The sequence below is a fragment of the Pongo abelii genome, chromosome 4 (genome assembly GCF_028885655.2).
Source record: "Pongo abelii isolate AG06213 chromosome 4, NHGRI_mPonAbe1-v2.0_pri, whole genome shotgun sequence".
NCBI lineage: Eukaryota > Metazoa > Chordata > Mammalia > Primates > Hominidae > Pongo > Pongo abelii.
Window position 1 is genome coordinate 146,006,614 of NC_071989.2, and position 15,949 is coordinate 146,022,562.

At 44.7% G+C, this 15,949-nt stretch overlaps 1 protein-coding gene across 14 annotated transcripts in view; it reads right to left on the reverse strand.

Annotated features, from left to right (window-relative positions):
- Nucleotides 1–271: 271 nt before the first annotated feature.
- Nucleotides 272–15,949, reverse strand: part of KLHL3 (kelch like family member 3) — a 279,066-nt gene continuing 263,388 nt past the window's right edge. For 10 of the 14 annotated variants that reach the window (XM_054555190.2, XM_054555185.2, XM_054555184.2 and 7 more), the window contains 3 exons: nucleotides 14,067–14,195; nucleotides 8,384–8,524; nucleotides 1,212–4,975 (listed from right to left, as the gene is read on the reverse strand). In XM_054555190.2, coding sequence (XP_054411165.1) covers nucleotides 4,755–4,975; nucleotides 8,384–8,524; nucleotides 14,067–14,195 — 491 coding nt within the window. In that variant the 3' untranslated portion in view covers nucleotides 1,212–4,754. 14 annotated transcript variants of the gene reach the window in all.

The following is a 15,949-nucleotide window of genomic DNA, read 5'->3' on the forward strand; positions in this document are numbered from 1 at the left end:
TATATTCCTTTGAAGCCATCCAATGTCCATCTGAATCACACACGACCCCATCCAACACAGGCACACATCTACCTTTGGGTCTGGAGGAGGGTGACCTCTTATTTATCCTCCAGACCAGAACACTTCTGAGAGTAAAATGGGGTGCTGTGAATAATTAAACCTGGATAATAAGTATAAATGAGGACTGTGCTGTCCTGGGAAAACCTAAAAGTAGGACCCTCTCTGAGACCATTATAGGCAGGAACTGAATCCTCACCACTTTGGTTTTTTGTTTTTTTCCTGTTTTTGTTTTGCTTTGTTTTGTTTTTTCAGTGTTACCCCGAGGCTTCTCTGAAGAGCTAGTTTTCCCAGCTGAAGAGACATAACATCTCCCAGGCCTGGAATCTATGACATCAAAGACCAATGGCCTAAACCTGAAGACTGGGCAGTTCTCATCTGCTTCCTATAGGAGAACTCAAGGAAAAACAGCGGGCTGAGAAGCACAGGGAACCCATTTGTCCCTCATTCTAGCACACAGAGGACACAGTGCAGCTTTGAGAATTCTCCAGCTCTTCTGCAGACAAAGTCACAGTAGTTAAAGTACATAAGTGGGTGTGGCCAGAGAACTGCCCCTCTCACTGGTTATTTCTGGACATTCCCAGACTGTCCAACTGGACCTTCAGAAGAAAGCAGCTTTAGTAGTCTCAGGGTCCCCATGGGACAAATCCAGAAGAGAGGTCTCTGTGACTTGATTTTTAACACAGCGAAAGGATCAGTAGTAAAGAAATCCAGTAGACTGTCATACACGCTCACCCCCCAACTTAGAGAAACATAGAGAAACACCATGGTCTACACACACACACACACACACACACACACACACACACACACTCTCCAGGGTCTGTATTGTCCCTGTAGAAACACCAAAACAAAGCCCAAAGGTGCAGCCTGGGGCTGTCAGGAACCCCCTTGCTCAGGGCACAGGCCAGAGCACCTCAGGGGAGCGGGAGTGGGTAATGGTGTCCACACTGCGATGAACAACACCAGTCTGCCAAGTCAGAGGAGAGCGGTTCTCACAGCAACACAGACCCTCCCAAGCAAGTTGAATCCAGTCACCAAGGTCCTGCTGTTCAGAGTCACAGGCAGCACCTGCTCCTTCCTCCACCTCCCAGCAGTGGGAGTTTGGGTCACAAGGACTTGTGAATCACGGCAACACCTAATAAGAAAGGGGGAGAAAGTTATCATCTTAGCTTCTCCAAAGTTACTCAGAGTCCCAGTGAGTTCATGAATCCAAGATATCCTGAGTCACAGCCAAGGGAAATGTGTACAATTTTTATCCTAATATTGAAGTGGACTCAGGCTGCTAGCAGCTGGCTGTTCCCCACTCCAACAGCCAAGTCCTGGCAAGACACTTGAACCTATGAGCACAGTCCCTCAAACACCACTGACTAGTGGCCTCATCCTGTGTCATCACATGGACTCACTGTGGTGACTCCCGTCCCCAGCCCTAGCACCCAGTCCAACAATGCTCAGCGCCCAGGGGCAGCTATGCAGTTCTAAATTTGAATCACTGTAAGAGAAGCGATGGGTGATTCATCTCTACTTTTAGAAGACACTGGAATGAAGCGGAAAGTACAGCAGGCTGCCTTCATGGGAGCAAGAAAGACTGAATTCCATTCCTAGCTCTGCCACCAGTCAACCTGCGCTATGGCCTTTGGCAAGTTCTTTGACCTCTTTAGGCTCAGTTCCCACATGAATGTCATCTAAGGGACCCTGCCAGTGTGACAATCTCGACTTTGGTAAATGCTCCAGACATGTATGCTGTGTTACTGTTTTAGTCCGAGTGAACCATGCTCAGCACTTAACTATAAATCCACGTATGACCCAAAATCTCACTGTAAGGGACCGAGGCTACATGGCAGATATTACAGGTTGATTCCGTCAACATCCTTCCTACTTGCTATCCTCGACTACAGCCACCAGCAAGTTGCAAGCTCAGGTTTCCAGACTGCCTGGCAGCTAGATGTGCCATGTGACCCAGTGCTGGCCAATAAGACTGTAAAGACAAGTGTGCCAGTGTTGCAACGCTGGCTTTGTTCGTGTTGTGACTGGAATGCTCACGCAAGGCCAAGGGGAGGCAGCAGCCCTTGATAAAGCTGGCAGAACAGAAAAGAGAAGAGAAACCTAGTTCTTCAATGTCAGTCTGAGCCCCCAGGCCAACCTTGGATTTCTTTCTACTGAGACAAATACACTCACTTCCTTATTTAGGAAAGTATCTGTCAGGGTTTCTGGTGCCTGTTGCTAAATGAAATCCTAACTTACAGGTGTCTACAGGCAGGATAGTTACTGGAGCCTCATTTTAACATAGTCCCACAACTATGAAATGTTCTGGTTGAAGATGAGATTGAGAGAACATGGCTAAAATCAAGCCAGGATACCCCACTGGAGATATTCTGCTAAGACATCTATTTCCTGTTTATTCCTAGCTAAAGGTGCAGACATAGAAGCTTTGAGGCAGGCAGAACCTGAGTCCAGGTGCCTGGTCTTGACAGCATCCTACTTGAATCTCAGACATCTCTTTCAGAAGGTAGCTTTTTTTTTTTTTTGAAAGCAGGCTCCTGTGTTGCTTTTTCATATAACCTTTATCTTAATAATAAAAGTAATATATTCTCATTATGGGAAATCTGGAAAATGCAGAACACAAAGAAAAAAGCTTTAATCCCTTCACACAAAGAAAACCACCACTGTCTTTTTGGAATACTTTCTAGCATCTAATAATAACCACAATCATTTACTGCATGGTGTCTAATGCCAGGCAGGCATTGTACTTAGCTCTTCACAAGTATTACTGCATTTCATTCTCACAGCACCCTAAAAGGCTTAGTCTAATTTTATTCCCATTTTACAAATAAGACAACAGGGGTTCAGTATGCTAGAATACCTGGCCCAGAGACCCAGGACTAGTGGCAGAGCTGGGATTCAAATTCATATCTGACTCCAATATCCATCTGTAGAAGAAGCAGCAGCTATTCAACCCCCACTCCCACTACCACCAATACAGGACTACATGCGTGAGTTCACAAGGTTCATACAACTTGGCATCCTTTTTTAACCTAACAGGCTATTACAAATGTTTTCTCATAACATTAAAAAGCCATAAACTATATAAATATCCCATAGATTATTAACTATCTCCCTCATGTCAGACATTAAGTAATTCTCAGTTTTTTGCTATTATGAGTAAGGCCCCAATAAATTTGTATATAAATCTTTGCATTTTGGAGCATTTCCTTAGACTTTAAGATAAAAGACTCAGTAAGTGGGCTTGAACATAAAATTGCAGGTTTGCTTGTCTCCTTCCTACCTACTTCTGGAGAGGGCAGACAATGAAGAAAGGGACATGAAATAGTCAGCATATATATGAAATTCTAACCACCCACACTTAACTCTTCCCCTCTCATTAAGGCACACATGGAGTCAAGGGAAGATTCCTCACTTGTCTCACTCATCCCAGAACAGAATTACCTCAGGACCAAACTTCTCCTAAAATGTTTTATACTTAGCCAAGAAAAGCATTACAAGGTGAAAAAAACTCTAAAGGAAGAAAAAAGTTAAAGTCCATTGCAACAGAAGTCTCACGTTGAAACAATGTGCTGCAAACTCCTTCAAATCTGCACAGCACAATCTTCCTCTGCAGTCAAACAAGATGGAATGACTGACCTTTATCATGCAAAATGGGAATCGGCAGAATATTCCTGGAGTTGTGGTATGGATTAAAAGAGACAATGACTATAAAATACTTTGGATAATGCCTGGTATGTTCTGTGCATGCTGGATCAATAATGTTATCTCTATTCCAGGTTCTGGAAAACCAGATACAAGGAACTGAACCACACCATGGATATATATTTGCTCATCTCCCCATGGACCCAACCTTAGTAGTACCCACTCTGATGCCACCCCTGCCCCTGCTACTCACCAAACCCCTCACACACACTCCCCAAGAAGCTTCCACACCCGCCTGGTGCCTTACTCTAAGGCTTACCCTGAGCTGGGGTAGCACAAAGGGCATGGACTTAGAACTCTGGGTTTGAACTCTGACTTTGCCATTTATTAGCTGTGTGGCCTTCAGCAAGTTACTTAAACTCTCCAAACCTCAGTTTCATCATCCATAAAATAGACGGATACGGTCCCATTCAGCCCAAAAGTTGTTGAAAAGATGAGAACAAATGCACACTCTGTTCCTAACACACTGTCCCACGGCACGGGGCCAGCCATGCAGTAAAGGACAGCTATTTGTGTGATTGTGATCCACCCTCAAGGTTTAATTGAGCCTATCTCCTCCAGGAAGGGTTCCCTGGCTTTGCCAGTTCTCACCAGTCTTTCATGTGCTAAAGCCTGTCTAGCGTATGTCATTTAGAACTTGTATATGCATCATCTTGTCTTCCCAGTTGTCCAATTCAACCCTGGACAACAACAATTGCATCTCATGCCATCTAGGAGCCTGGCATAAAGTAAGCCAGGAACGGCAATGAAATTCTAAAATCTCTTGTGACAACTCAGTTCAGCTGGAAGTGGCTCGAGGGAACAAATGTTATAAATTCTGAGGCTATCTTCAGGTTCACAGGGTCCGGGCAGGGGCAGGGGGTAATAAGTGCTAATTATCAATATCTGTCATGAGTGCAGAATGAAGGAGTGGTGGCCATGTAACAATTACCTGTCTTCCCTGGCAGAGGCACTCAGGCCCAAGTTAAGCAAGCTCACATCCCCTCATCTCACTGGCCCACCCAACCCTCATTCCCCGAGTGTGTTGGAGGCCTCTCGGGTGGGCATGGAGATGGCACACACTGACCTGCATAGCTCCGCCCTGTGCTCATGTTGGTTGGAAGCAGCGTCCATTTGTCAGTGACAGGATTGTAGTACTCCACCGAAGCCAAGTTGCAGGATCCATCATCCCCTCCAACCACATACAGGAGCCCATTGACTGCACAGACCCCTGTGAGTCAAACAAAAGCCATGGGAGACATCACAGCAGGTGCACTAAGAGATCAGAATTGATCAAGAGACAAATCTGGATAGCCTGGGAGGCTCTTTTCCTCCCTTCATGGTAATACAACAGAGATTTGGCTCCACAGGTTTGAGTTTGCTAAGTGAAAGAAAATATTGACAACAGCCACTGGGCTCCAAGGATCCTTCTTCCTAACAAGATCATTTCTCTGACCAGGGAGTTTTGATTACTTATAACGTGTATGCCCCCTGCCACACACACACCTACACTACAAGTATGTAGAGCATATGGGCACAGACCCCTCTTTACTGGAAAGGTGTATACAGACCTCCTGTGCCAGGCCTGAGCTAGGGAATAAGACAATTCAGGGGACTTCGTGCATGCTACTACTTCTCTGCTGCTAAGTTTTTCCCTGATAAGCCCTATGTTATATCCACACTGTGTGATGCTGATGGTTATGTCTGTAATCCCTTTACAAGACTGGGTCTACATTCACACACAACTCCCAGGGATGAGGAACAGCTCCCACCCTGATCTCAGAGGGAGATGGATTTTGGGCAAGGTCTCATGCAGCAGGGTCTATGGCATAGGAAAACGTAATTAATTATTGCTCATTAAGACTCTCCCTCTCCCTCTCCCTCTCCCTCTCCCCTTTCTTCGGTCTCCCTCTGTTGCCGAGGCTGGACTGTACTGCCGTGATCTCGGCTCGCTGCAACCTCCCTGCCTCGGGCTCCTGTGATTCTCCTGCCTCGGCCTGCCGAGTGCCTGGGATTGCAGGCGCGCGCCGCCACGCCTGACTGGTTTTTGTATTTTTGGTGGAGACGGGGTTTCGCCGTGTTGACCGCGCTGGTCTCCACCTCCTGGCCTCGAGTGATCTGCCTGCCTCGGCCTCCCGAGGTGCTGGGATTGCAGACGGAGTCTCACTTACTCAGTGCTCAATGTTGCCCAGGCTGGAGTGCAGTGGCGTGATCTCGGCTCGCTACAACCTCCACCTCCCAGCCACCTGCCTTGGCCTCCCAAAGTGCTAAGATTACAGTCTCTGCCCGGCCACCACCCCGTCTAGGAAGTGAGGAGCATCTCTGCCTGGCCGTCCATCGTCTGGGATATGAGGAGCCCCTCTGCCCGGCCACCCCGTCTGGGAAGTGAGGAGCGCCTCTGCCCAGCCGCCCCGTCTGGGAGGTGAGGAGCACCACTGCCTGGCCGCCACCCCGTCTGGGAGGAAGTGAGGAGCGCCTCTGCCCGGCCGCCCCGTCTGGGAGGAGAAATTCTTCTGCCTTGGGATGCTGTTGACCTATGGCCTTGCCCCCAGCCCCCTGCTCTCTGAAACATGTGCTGTGTCAACTCAGGGTTAAATGGATTAAGGGCGGTGCAAGATGTGCCTTGTTAAACAGATGCTTGGAGGCAGCATGCTCCTTAAGAGTCATCACCACTCCCTAATCTCAAATACCCAGGGACACAAACACTGCGGAAGGCCGCAGGGACCTCTGCCTAGGAAAACCAGAGACCTTTGTTCATGTGTTTATCTGCTGACCTTCTCTCCACTATTATCGTATGACCCTGCCACATCCCCTCTCCGAGAAACACCCAAGAATGATCAATAAATACTTAAAAAAAAAAAAAAAAAAAGACTTTCAAAGGCCATAGTCCAATAGGTTGTGTATTTTTTCAAAATTAGATTAAGAGATTGGTGATACTCCAAAAAGTAGTAATTATCAGTGTTGCTGAAGGTACTCTCAAATACTGGTGAGACGATAAAATGGACACCTTCCTGGATGGTGTCTAAAATACATGTGCTCCCTCTGATTAAAAAATTCCACTTCTGGCCAGGCACAGTGGCTCACATCTGTAATCCCAGCACTTTGGGAGGCCAAGGCAGATGGATCACTTGAGCCCAGGAGTTCAAGACCAACCTGGGCAACATGGTAAAACCCTGTCTCTACAAAAAATACAAAAATTAGCCAGGCGTGATGGTGCATACCTGTGGTCCCACCTACTCAGGAGGCTGAGGTGGGAGGATCTCTTGAGCCCAGGAGGCAGAGTTGCAGAGCCAAGATTATGCCACTGCAATCTAGCCTGAGAGAGCGAGACCCTGTCTCAAAAAAAAAAAAAATCTATTTCTGGCCTTTTATTCTAAAGAAATAATTTTAAATGTGTACACTGATTTAGCTATAAAGACCATTTATAATAACTGAAGTATTACTTATAGTATAGAAAAGATAGAAATAACCTGTGTCCAATAGTAGATTGGTTGTTTAAATTATGATATAGTCATTTAAAATAATATCATATAAATAAGTTTAGTGTTGTAATAAGATGTTCATGAGATTGTAAAGTGAGTTTTTTTTAAAAACGGGTTATAAAAGTGTTATATTATAATTCCATTTTTGTTATTAAAAAATAGAAATATCTATGTATGAATTTTATACAAACACACATTTACATCTAAACTGAATTCCCAGGTTCTAGATAGACTAGCTGCCTTAAGGGTCCTGTAATTCTTTGCTCATGTGGCTTAAAGCTAAATGAGAACTTCTCTCACAGCAGGCTCAGGCAATGAGTAAATTAGTAAATATCCCCCCACCCCCCACCCCGTTTACACTTCCAAGTCAGCCACGAATGGGCTTAGCAAACAGGTAATATGAGAATAATGAAAATGGATCTGCCTGAAAGTCACCTGTGTGTCTTTCTAGCCTAGGAAGTTGGGCTAAGCCAACACTTTCCTAAAGCAAAGAGGCAAAAAGGTATACTGACACAGTACACGACCCACAAGGCAAAGCCCAAAAAGGAAATAGCTTAAAAGGGGCCTCATGCTCCAAGAAATATAAACCTAAATACTCTACAGTAAATCTTTCCTACAGGAAGGCATAGGAGACAAGAAGGAAAGCAGAGACAGGAATACAAAGAAAGCAATAAGGAAAGAAGAACTCATCAAGGGTCCAACTGTCCCTGCAAGGAAGGAGACTGGTTTCAAGTAGGAAGTGAGAGGTTCTCCTAGCCAGGCACTGGCAAAGAAAAGATAGAACCAAGTGCCATTGTCTGGCCCTTGTCCACAGAGCCCTGTGCTTAGCTACCTACTAAAGCTGTTGGGCAGGGGGCACTGATGGCAACCAGAGGACTTTTCCAGGTCTGTGCTCATCTGTGTGCGGTAAAGTCATCACCCTTCACTGGGGGGAAAGGGGATCCTCTGCATCTAGGTTGCAGGATCTGCAGCTAGCTTTTGGGGTCTCAATTTCTCCCCTCCTCTAACCGAGAGCCCACCTGGCAAATGAACACTCCCTGTTCAGGATATACACTCAGCTCCAGACCCTGGGAAATCTCCCTGTTGTTTAGAGCCAGTGTCTTCAGGGAGAAAAGGCACACAACCCCCAAAGGGGAGATGGAGAGAGCAGTCATTACCTGCATTGCGCCGGCACATGTTCATGTCTGCCACTTGCTTCCAGGTATTTGTTCCAGGATCGTAAACCTCAACGCTCTTCCTCACCAAAGGCCCATCATGCCCACCTGTGGCGTACAGCTGTCCGCTAAGCACTCCAACCCCTGAAAGGCAGAGCACAGTGTCCCAGCCTCATGCTGGCTACAGTAACCAGAAATCAGGAGGCCTGGCATCCAGTCCTAGACAGCCCTGACCAGCGAGGGGACTTGGGGAGTGCCATTTTGTCTCCCTGGACCTCAGTGTCCTCATCTGTAAAACAAATATAATGACACCCTACCTGCCTCCTCATAAGACTAGCAACCTCAAAACTTTGAAATATAATGCAAATGTGACCCAAATTCTGTTTTTAAAAAACATAAATATATATATATACATACATACATCATACATACATACATACATACATGCATACGGGGGAGGATGTTCATAAGCAAAGAAAAAAGACAAAAAATACTGAAAGAAATCCATTAAAATATTAAGAATAATTATTTCTGAGTGGTAAATTACATTCATTTTCCTTTTTTGCCTATCTATATTGCCTAGTTTTCCTACAATGCTGTATTACTTACTCATCCTTATATTAGTTGAGTAAAAAGAGTTAAAAATTGAAACTAGCCACACAGCAAAAGTGCTGAAATTATTATTAGGGAGGCCTCCCTGCTGGTCGTGTAAGCAGAAGCTGACCTTTCTGCCCACTTCTCTCCTCCTGTACTGCAGAGGGCATTATTAGATCACTCACCGTGTTGATCAGCCTGAGCTGAATACTAGAATTGCTTCGTTTACAAGTTTTAGTATAATCTTTTAAAATCCTTTTATACAACAAGAAGATGAAAGCCATAAAGAAGGAAGACAGCACAGTATCTAGAAAGTGCAACTGACTTGGTAGCTAGGACACCTGTGTTCTGGACCTGTCTGTCTGACTTGCTCACTGGGTGACCCTTCCCCTTTCTGGGCCTCAGTTTCCCTATTTGTAAAGGGAAAGAGTTGTACTAGATCAGTAGTTCACATGGACCACAGACTTCTCCACTCCATGGGCAGGCTGCATCTCAATCGACTGAGAAGCTTTTTGAAAGACAGATTCCACACTGGTCAGGAGTCAGAAAAAGTTTCTCAGGTGACTGGGATGTGCAGCCAGGTTTCAGACCCAAGAACCAGACTTGTAGACTACAACTCCATATGGATGAGGACTGTTTTTACCTGTCCTCATCTGCTTCCCTGTGCTCCACAGCAGTAGGTTCTCAAGAGATATTGCTTGAATGACAAAAATATAAATTAATAAAATCCCTCCCAGCAATTATGCGGGTATGCTAGTAGCTCCTAGCAGTTGCTCTAAACTAACAGCAGATGGTGCTGTCGTATCAACAATGGCTCTCTCTAACTGACAGGTTTAATAAAATTAGTTGCGTTCCAAAGCTGCCTCACCTTCCTTTCCTCCACGCTCAGCAGGAACACGCATTCCCTGAGAGATGGCCTCTTTTTCCCCTAACCATCTGGTGGCATTGCCCACACCCTGCTGAGGAAGCGAGCTGCCTTCCAGGCACTCAGGCAACTCTGCCTCTGCCCTAGTGCAGCCTCATCCATAAACATTCATGCAGCGGTTTCCTGGACCTAGAGCCACAGGGGCTCCTGGCACCTCAAAGGGCCTCAGGCAACTAAAGGCCAGGGCCTTTGGCCTCTGGGTCTTCAGCCAACAACACCCACCTCGACAAGTATGTGGGTTCCCAACTCCAGAGGTGAGACTTGCCTAAATCTTACGAAAGTGAAGCACTGAAGAAAGGCTGACCTGGGAGCCTGAGGCCAGGGCTCTGACAGTAACCTCAGGAAAAAGGTTTGGTTTTGATTTCCTAACTCAAGGTCAGTGTGCCTCCCAGGGACACTGGACTCCCAAGCAACAGAGGTGTCACCCTCCAGGTCCTCCAGTGTAGGTAAGAGACAGGAGTAGGGCCAGGTGATGTCCACCCAGCAATAACCATTTCAGCAGCTTGGCAGAGACAAAGCAGCTGTAATTTCCAAAGGCGGCTCCCTCCACAGAGACAAGCCTGAGCTTCCTAAGGCAGGTCTGCCCTCACAACTTCACGCCTGGCTGCCTCCCCAGGCTTTCAGCCCTAGGAGCAGTCACGCATCTCAGGGTGTGCTGCCCCAGGCATGCTGAGCTCTCACCCCTTACGTCACAACAGAGGATTTCTAGGGAGTACGAAGACTCTATCAAAACTTTAGAAACCAAAATTTCCGAAAGAGGTTTATGACAGGAAAAGAATCATGGGATTTGTGGATTGACTTGGTTCTTAGGGAACATCTGCTATAACCCTACAACCCACTCATTTCACATATAAGGAATTAGAGGCCAGAATAAGGGAAGGGATTTGCCCAAGGAAGGTCATATGGCAAATGACAGCAGACCCAGCACCAAGTCCCGGGCCTCCTGACTTCCAGGCAATGGCTCCACATTCAGGAAGGGCCAACCTGTCAGAATCAGCAGGGACAAAAATTCCCTAAAAATAGCACTCCAAACACAAACAGTTCTTAAATGGAATCATACAGATTTTTGAAACCAGTGAGCACACAAAGGCTCTTTAAAAATATTAAAATAGCATACTTTTTAAAGAATGCTGAGGAAGTGGTCATATGTTTGGTACTATAAAATGAGATCACAACTCAATCTCCAAAAATACAAAAAAAAAAAAAAAAAAAAAAAGAGAGAGAGAGAGAAAGGAATAACATTGCGGGAATGTGGCTTCCCTTCTCAGAAGTCACACAGCCTTCCCGCCAGGATCAGATTGGTAATCAGTCACCACTGACCACAGGAACCAGCAGTAAAGAGCCAGTGGACTGATGCCTCTGTCTGCCCTCAGACCCTTCCCTTTGGGCCTCTAAAGACAATGGATGGGAAGACAAAGCAGGGGAGAAGGGGCTGTTGCTCCGCTTCCTGAAAAATCCCAAAGGATCATAGAGCTTCTGGTTTTCTGACAAGAAGCAGAAGTGGAAAACCTTTTGAAAAGTCATTTTCTTCACATGTTGGGGAATAGGTTGAAGTGAGGAAAAGTGGGAGTGGGGGACATAAGTTATCTCCAGACATGAACACTAATAGCTTGGCTTTCAATCCCAGACAGGCAAACTCAGCTTTGTCAACTGAAGACTTGTCCTACTACTTCAGAGGAATAAGACTGATAATTTAGGGATTTAAAAAGCTAACTCTGGAGTCAGCATTACTAATTATATGACCTTGGGCAAATTACTCAACCACTGGCAGACTTCCTTTCTAAATCTGATAAGTGGAATTCATATTGTATCCACCTCATAGGGCTGCAGTGAGGATTAAATGGATTGAGGCATAAAAAGTACTTGTTAGGACAGTGCCTGGCACATAGTAAGCCTTCACTTTCAAAAGATATAAACACCTTCATAGAAACAAGGGATGATGAGGAGGAGCATATTATCTCATCCATTCTCTAGTGATCCCCCAGGAAAGGTTAACTTATAAAGTACCGTGTCTAGCTACAAAGGTGCTAGTAGGATTATATACAGCAAAACGAAAGAAGGAGGAGGTAAAATAAAACGTTAAGTTGTTGAACCAATACCCACTCGTGACTGATTAAAGAAATCACAGATTACACAAACAACTGGAAAAACATCCCGTATTCATGGATTGGAAGAATCAATATCATTAAAACGACCATATTCCCTGAAGAAATCTACAGATTCAACACAATTCCTATCAAACTATCAACATCGTTCTTCATAGAATTAGAAAAAACAATCCTAAAGTTTATACAGAACCAAAAAAGAGCCCGAACAGCCAAAGCCAATCTTAACCAAAAAGAACAAAGCCAGAAGTATCACATTACCTGACTTCAAATTATATTACAAGGCTATAGTAACTAAAACAGCATGGTGCTGGTACCAAAAATAGACACAGAGATCAATGGAACAGAACAGAGAACCCAGAAACAAAGCCACATACCTATAACAAGCTGATCTTCAAAAAAGTCGACAAAAATAAAACAATGGGGAAAAGACTCTCTATTCAATAAATGGTGCTGTATGTGGCTAGCCACATACAGAAGAATGAAACTAGACCTCTATCTCTTACCATATACAAAAATTAACTGAAGATGGATTAAAGACTTAAATATAAGACCTGAAACTATAAAAGTCCTAGAAGAAAACCTAGGAAAAACTCTTCTGGGCATTGGCCTAGGCAAAGAATTTATGACTAAGATGCCAAACGGAAAGTGCAACAAAAACAAAAATAGACAAATGGGACTTAATTAAACAAACAAAAAAAAAAGCTTCTGCACAACATAAGAAATAATCAACAGAGTAAACAGTCAACCTACAGAATGGGAGAAAATATTTGCAAATTATGCCCCCCAACAAAGGACTAATGTCCAGAATATACAAGGAACTCCAACAACTCAACAAGGAAAAAACAACCTCATTAAAAAGCAGGCAAAGGATATACATACAGACATTTCTCAAAATAAGGCATGCCAGTGGCCAATAATCATATGAAAAAATGTTGAACATCATAATCATCAGAAAAATGAAGACTAAAACCACAGTGAGCTACCATCTTACACTTGTCAGATGGCTATTATTAAAAAGTCAAAAAAGGCCGGTTGCAGTGGCTCACACCTGCAATCCCAGCACTTTGGGAGGCCGAGGCAGGTGGATCATGAGGTCAGGAGATTGAAACCATCCTGGCTAACACGGTGAAACCCCATCTCTACTACAAATACAAAAAATTTGCCGGGCATGGTGGTGGGTGCCTGTAGTCCCAGCTACTCGGGAGGCTGAGGCAGGAGAATGGCGTGAACCTGGGAGGCGGAGCTTGCAGTGAGCCGAGATGGCACCACTGCACTCTAGCCTGGGCAACAGAGTGAGACTCTATCTCAAAAAAAAAAAAAAGTAAAAAAAAAAAAAGACTTTAGCATGGTTGCAGAGAAAAGGGTATGCTTATACACTGTTGTGGAAATATAAATTAATACAACCTCTATGGAAAAACAGTATGGGGATTTCTCAAAGAACTCAAAATATTACTACCATTTGACCCAGCAATCCCACTACTGGGTATCTATGCAAAGGAAAAGAAATCATTATATTAAAAAGACATGTACAGTTGTTATGTTTAAAGCAGCACTACTGACTACAGCAAAGTCATATAATCAATCTAAGTATCCATCAATGGCTGATTAAAGAAAATATAGTATGTATACACCATGGAATCTTATGCAGCCAAAAAAAGAGTGAAATCATGTCCTTTGCAGCAACATGGATGAAGCTGGAGGCCATAATCCTAAGTGAGATAACCCAGAAGCAGAAAATCAAATACTGCATATGTTCTCACTTACATGTACAGGCTAAATAATGGGTACACATGGACATAAAGATGAGAACAATAGACACTGGGGATTCCAAAAGGGATAAGGCTGGGAGGAGGGTGAAGGTTGAAAAATTACCCATTGGGTACAACGGTCACTATTTGGGTGATGGGTACACTAGAAGCCCAAACCCGACCATTATGCAATACATTCATGTAACAAACCTGCACATGTACCCTCTGAATCTAAAATAAAACAAAAAAAAATTTAAAGACCCACTTGTGAGCAAATCAGACACAGCCAGCACCCCAAGGTTCTCCCATACCTGCGCCACTGCGGCGGGTGCTCATGTCCGCCACGTATATCCATTCATTGGTCGCTGGGTTGTACTGCTCCACAGTGCTCAGACACTGGCGGGAAGCTCCATCATAACCCCCAACAGCATATAGCTTCCCTGCAACAGACAAAGTGGCTGAGTGTGGTGCCAGGGATACTGGCATGAAACCAGAGCTCAGCTGAAACCCTATCTGCAACCAACTGGGGCACCCTTACCTCAGAATTCTGTTCCCTCTTTCTCCAGGGGACCACCAACTTACTCCTCAACCAAGCAAAGCATCCTTCACGTTTCTTCACATATTCTACTTGCTCTTAAGCCATGAGCTCCTTAGAAGCAAACACTGAACCTCTTTCTAAATAAGTACCCCCAAATACCCAGCACAAAGCTATGGCCTGGCACCGCTGGGGTTCAACATAATCTTGCTGATGAATTAGGTTAAATTTTCTCTAGAACAAGACACCAGTGCCAGATAGATGGAAAGCTAGAAGGCCCCCAGCTATAGGCAGTCAGACCTTCTTTCTGGCTAAAGGCTTGACATAGCAGATGAAGTAAATATGGAAAATTATTATTCAATGAGAACCCAAAACCTGTCTTAGCCATTGTCTCTACCCCTTCCACAACCCTGGCAGGTAGAGTGTGTGAATGGAGTGTTCTTTGTACACTGTGGGCCAGGGTGGCTGGAATTTTTCTGCAGACTACCCTGTGATCTCTGAGCCATGCACAAGAGCCCTGAGGTGCCGTCATCTACTTTTAAATTAAAATACCATTAAGCTGCTACCCAAGAGCATCATTTCTGCCTGGGGCTGGGGGCTGAGGGCTGAGAGTGAGGTTGGACACAGGAGGAAAAATTTGGCATTTGAGCTATCCCAAAGCAGAAATTCAAACATTTTGGGTTTAAAATTTAGTCTTAAAATGCAGTGGGATGGTCTCTTCTGTGGGAACAGGGGGAGGAGTCACACTAGCTGTAGACTAAATAAATATCACCAAATGCAAATCTATTTAACAGGATTACTTACTCAGTAGATTTTTTGGTCATATGTGCTTTCTTGATGGACAGACACCAAGAATACTACTAGTATTTGAAAATCTGCAATTATTTTAAGTTAGAAAGATTCTCAGGCTCAAACCTATACTCTGCTACCAGAACTACTGCTGCATTATCAAATGTAAAAATGTTTTTCTTCTATCATCATCGAGCCTGGCTTTGTTTTCTGCCCCAGGGTCCTCTCAATTGACCCATCTAAAAGAAAGAAAAACATCCTCCTCAGTTCTGCACTCACCAAAGTCAAAATTTTTTAAAAACCTGACTAAGCAGCTCTTCTAGGGTCCAGGCTACTTGTATGATGTGTGCTGGTTCAGATGCGAAATCTCCATAGCACACTCTCCGCTCTCTTGGGAGCTTCTGCCTACACTCCGATCCACACAGTCTTTTCCTAAATAGGTATTCTTCGAGGCAGCCAGTAGCAAATTATTGTGATTTCCTCCATTTTTTTTTTCAGTGTCATTCAAACTGTATAGCCATGGTAATGAGATGATGAGAGGGAGGAGAGGAAGGCAGACAGTGTGGAGAGCTGTCTCTTCATGGCCACAGTGAAGCAGACAGAGTCCACTTAAGTTCCTCCCTCAACATTCTCACCACAGCTGTAAATTGAACTCTGCTGCCCCAGGGTGCCCACAGCTGAAAGAGCTTCAGATTCAGGAGGGGCAGAAGAAACAAATTCCCAGCCTGTCTTCCACGTCAACAGGGCGTGCTACAAGACAGCACTTCTTCCACATACAGAACATGCTCACAAAAGCCTTTGTCAAGGGGAGTATTTTAAATTACCACCGTTATGGCACCTCCTCTAACCCCCATCAACCATTCCATCTGC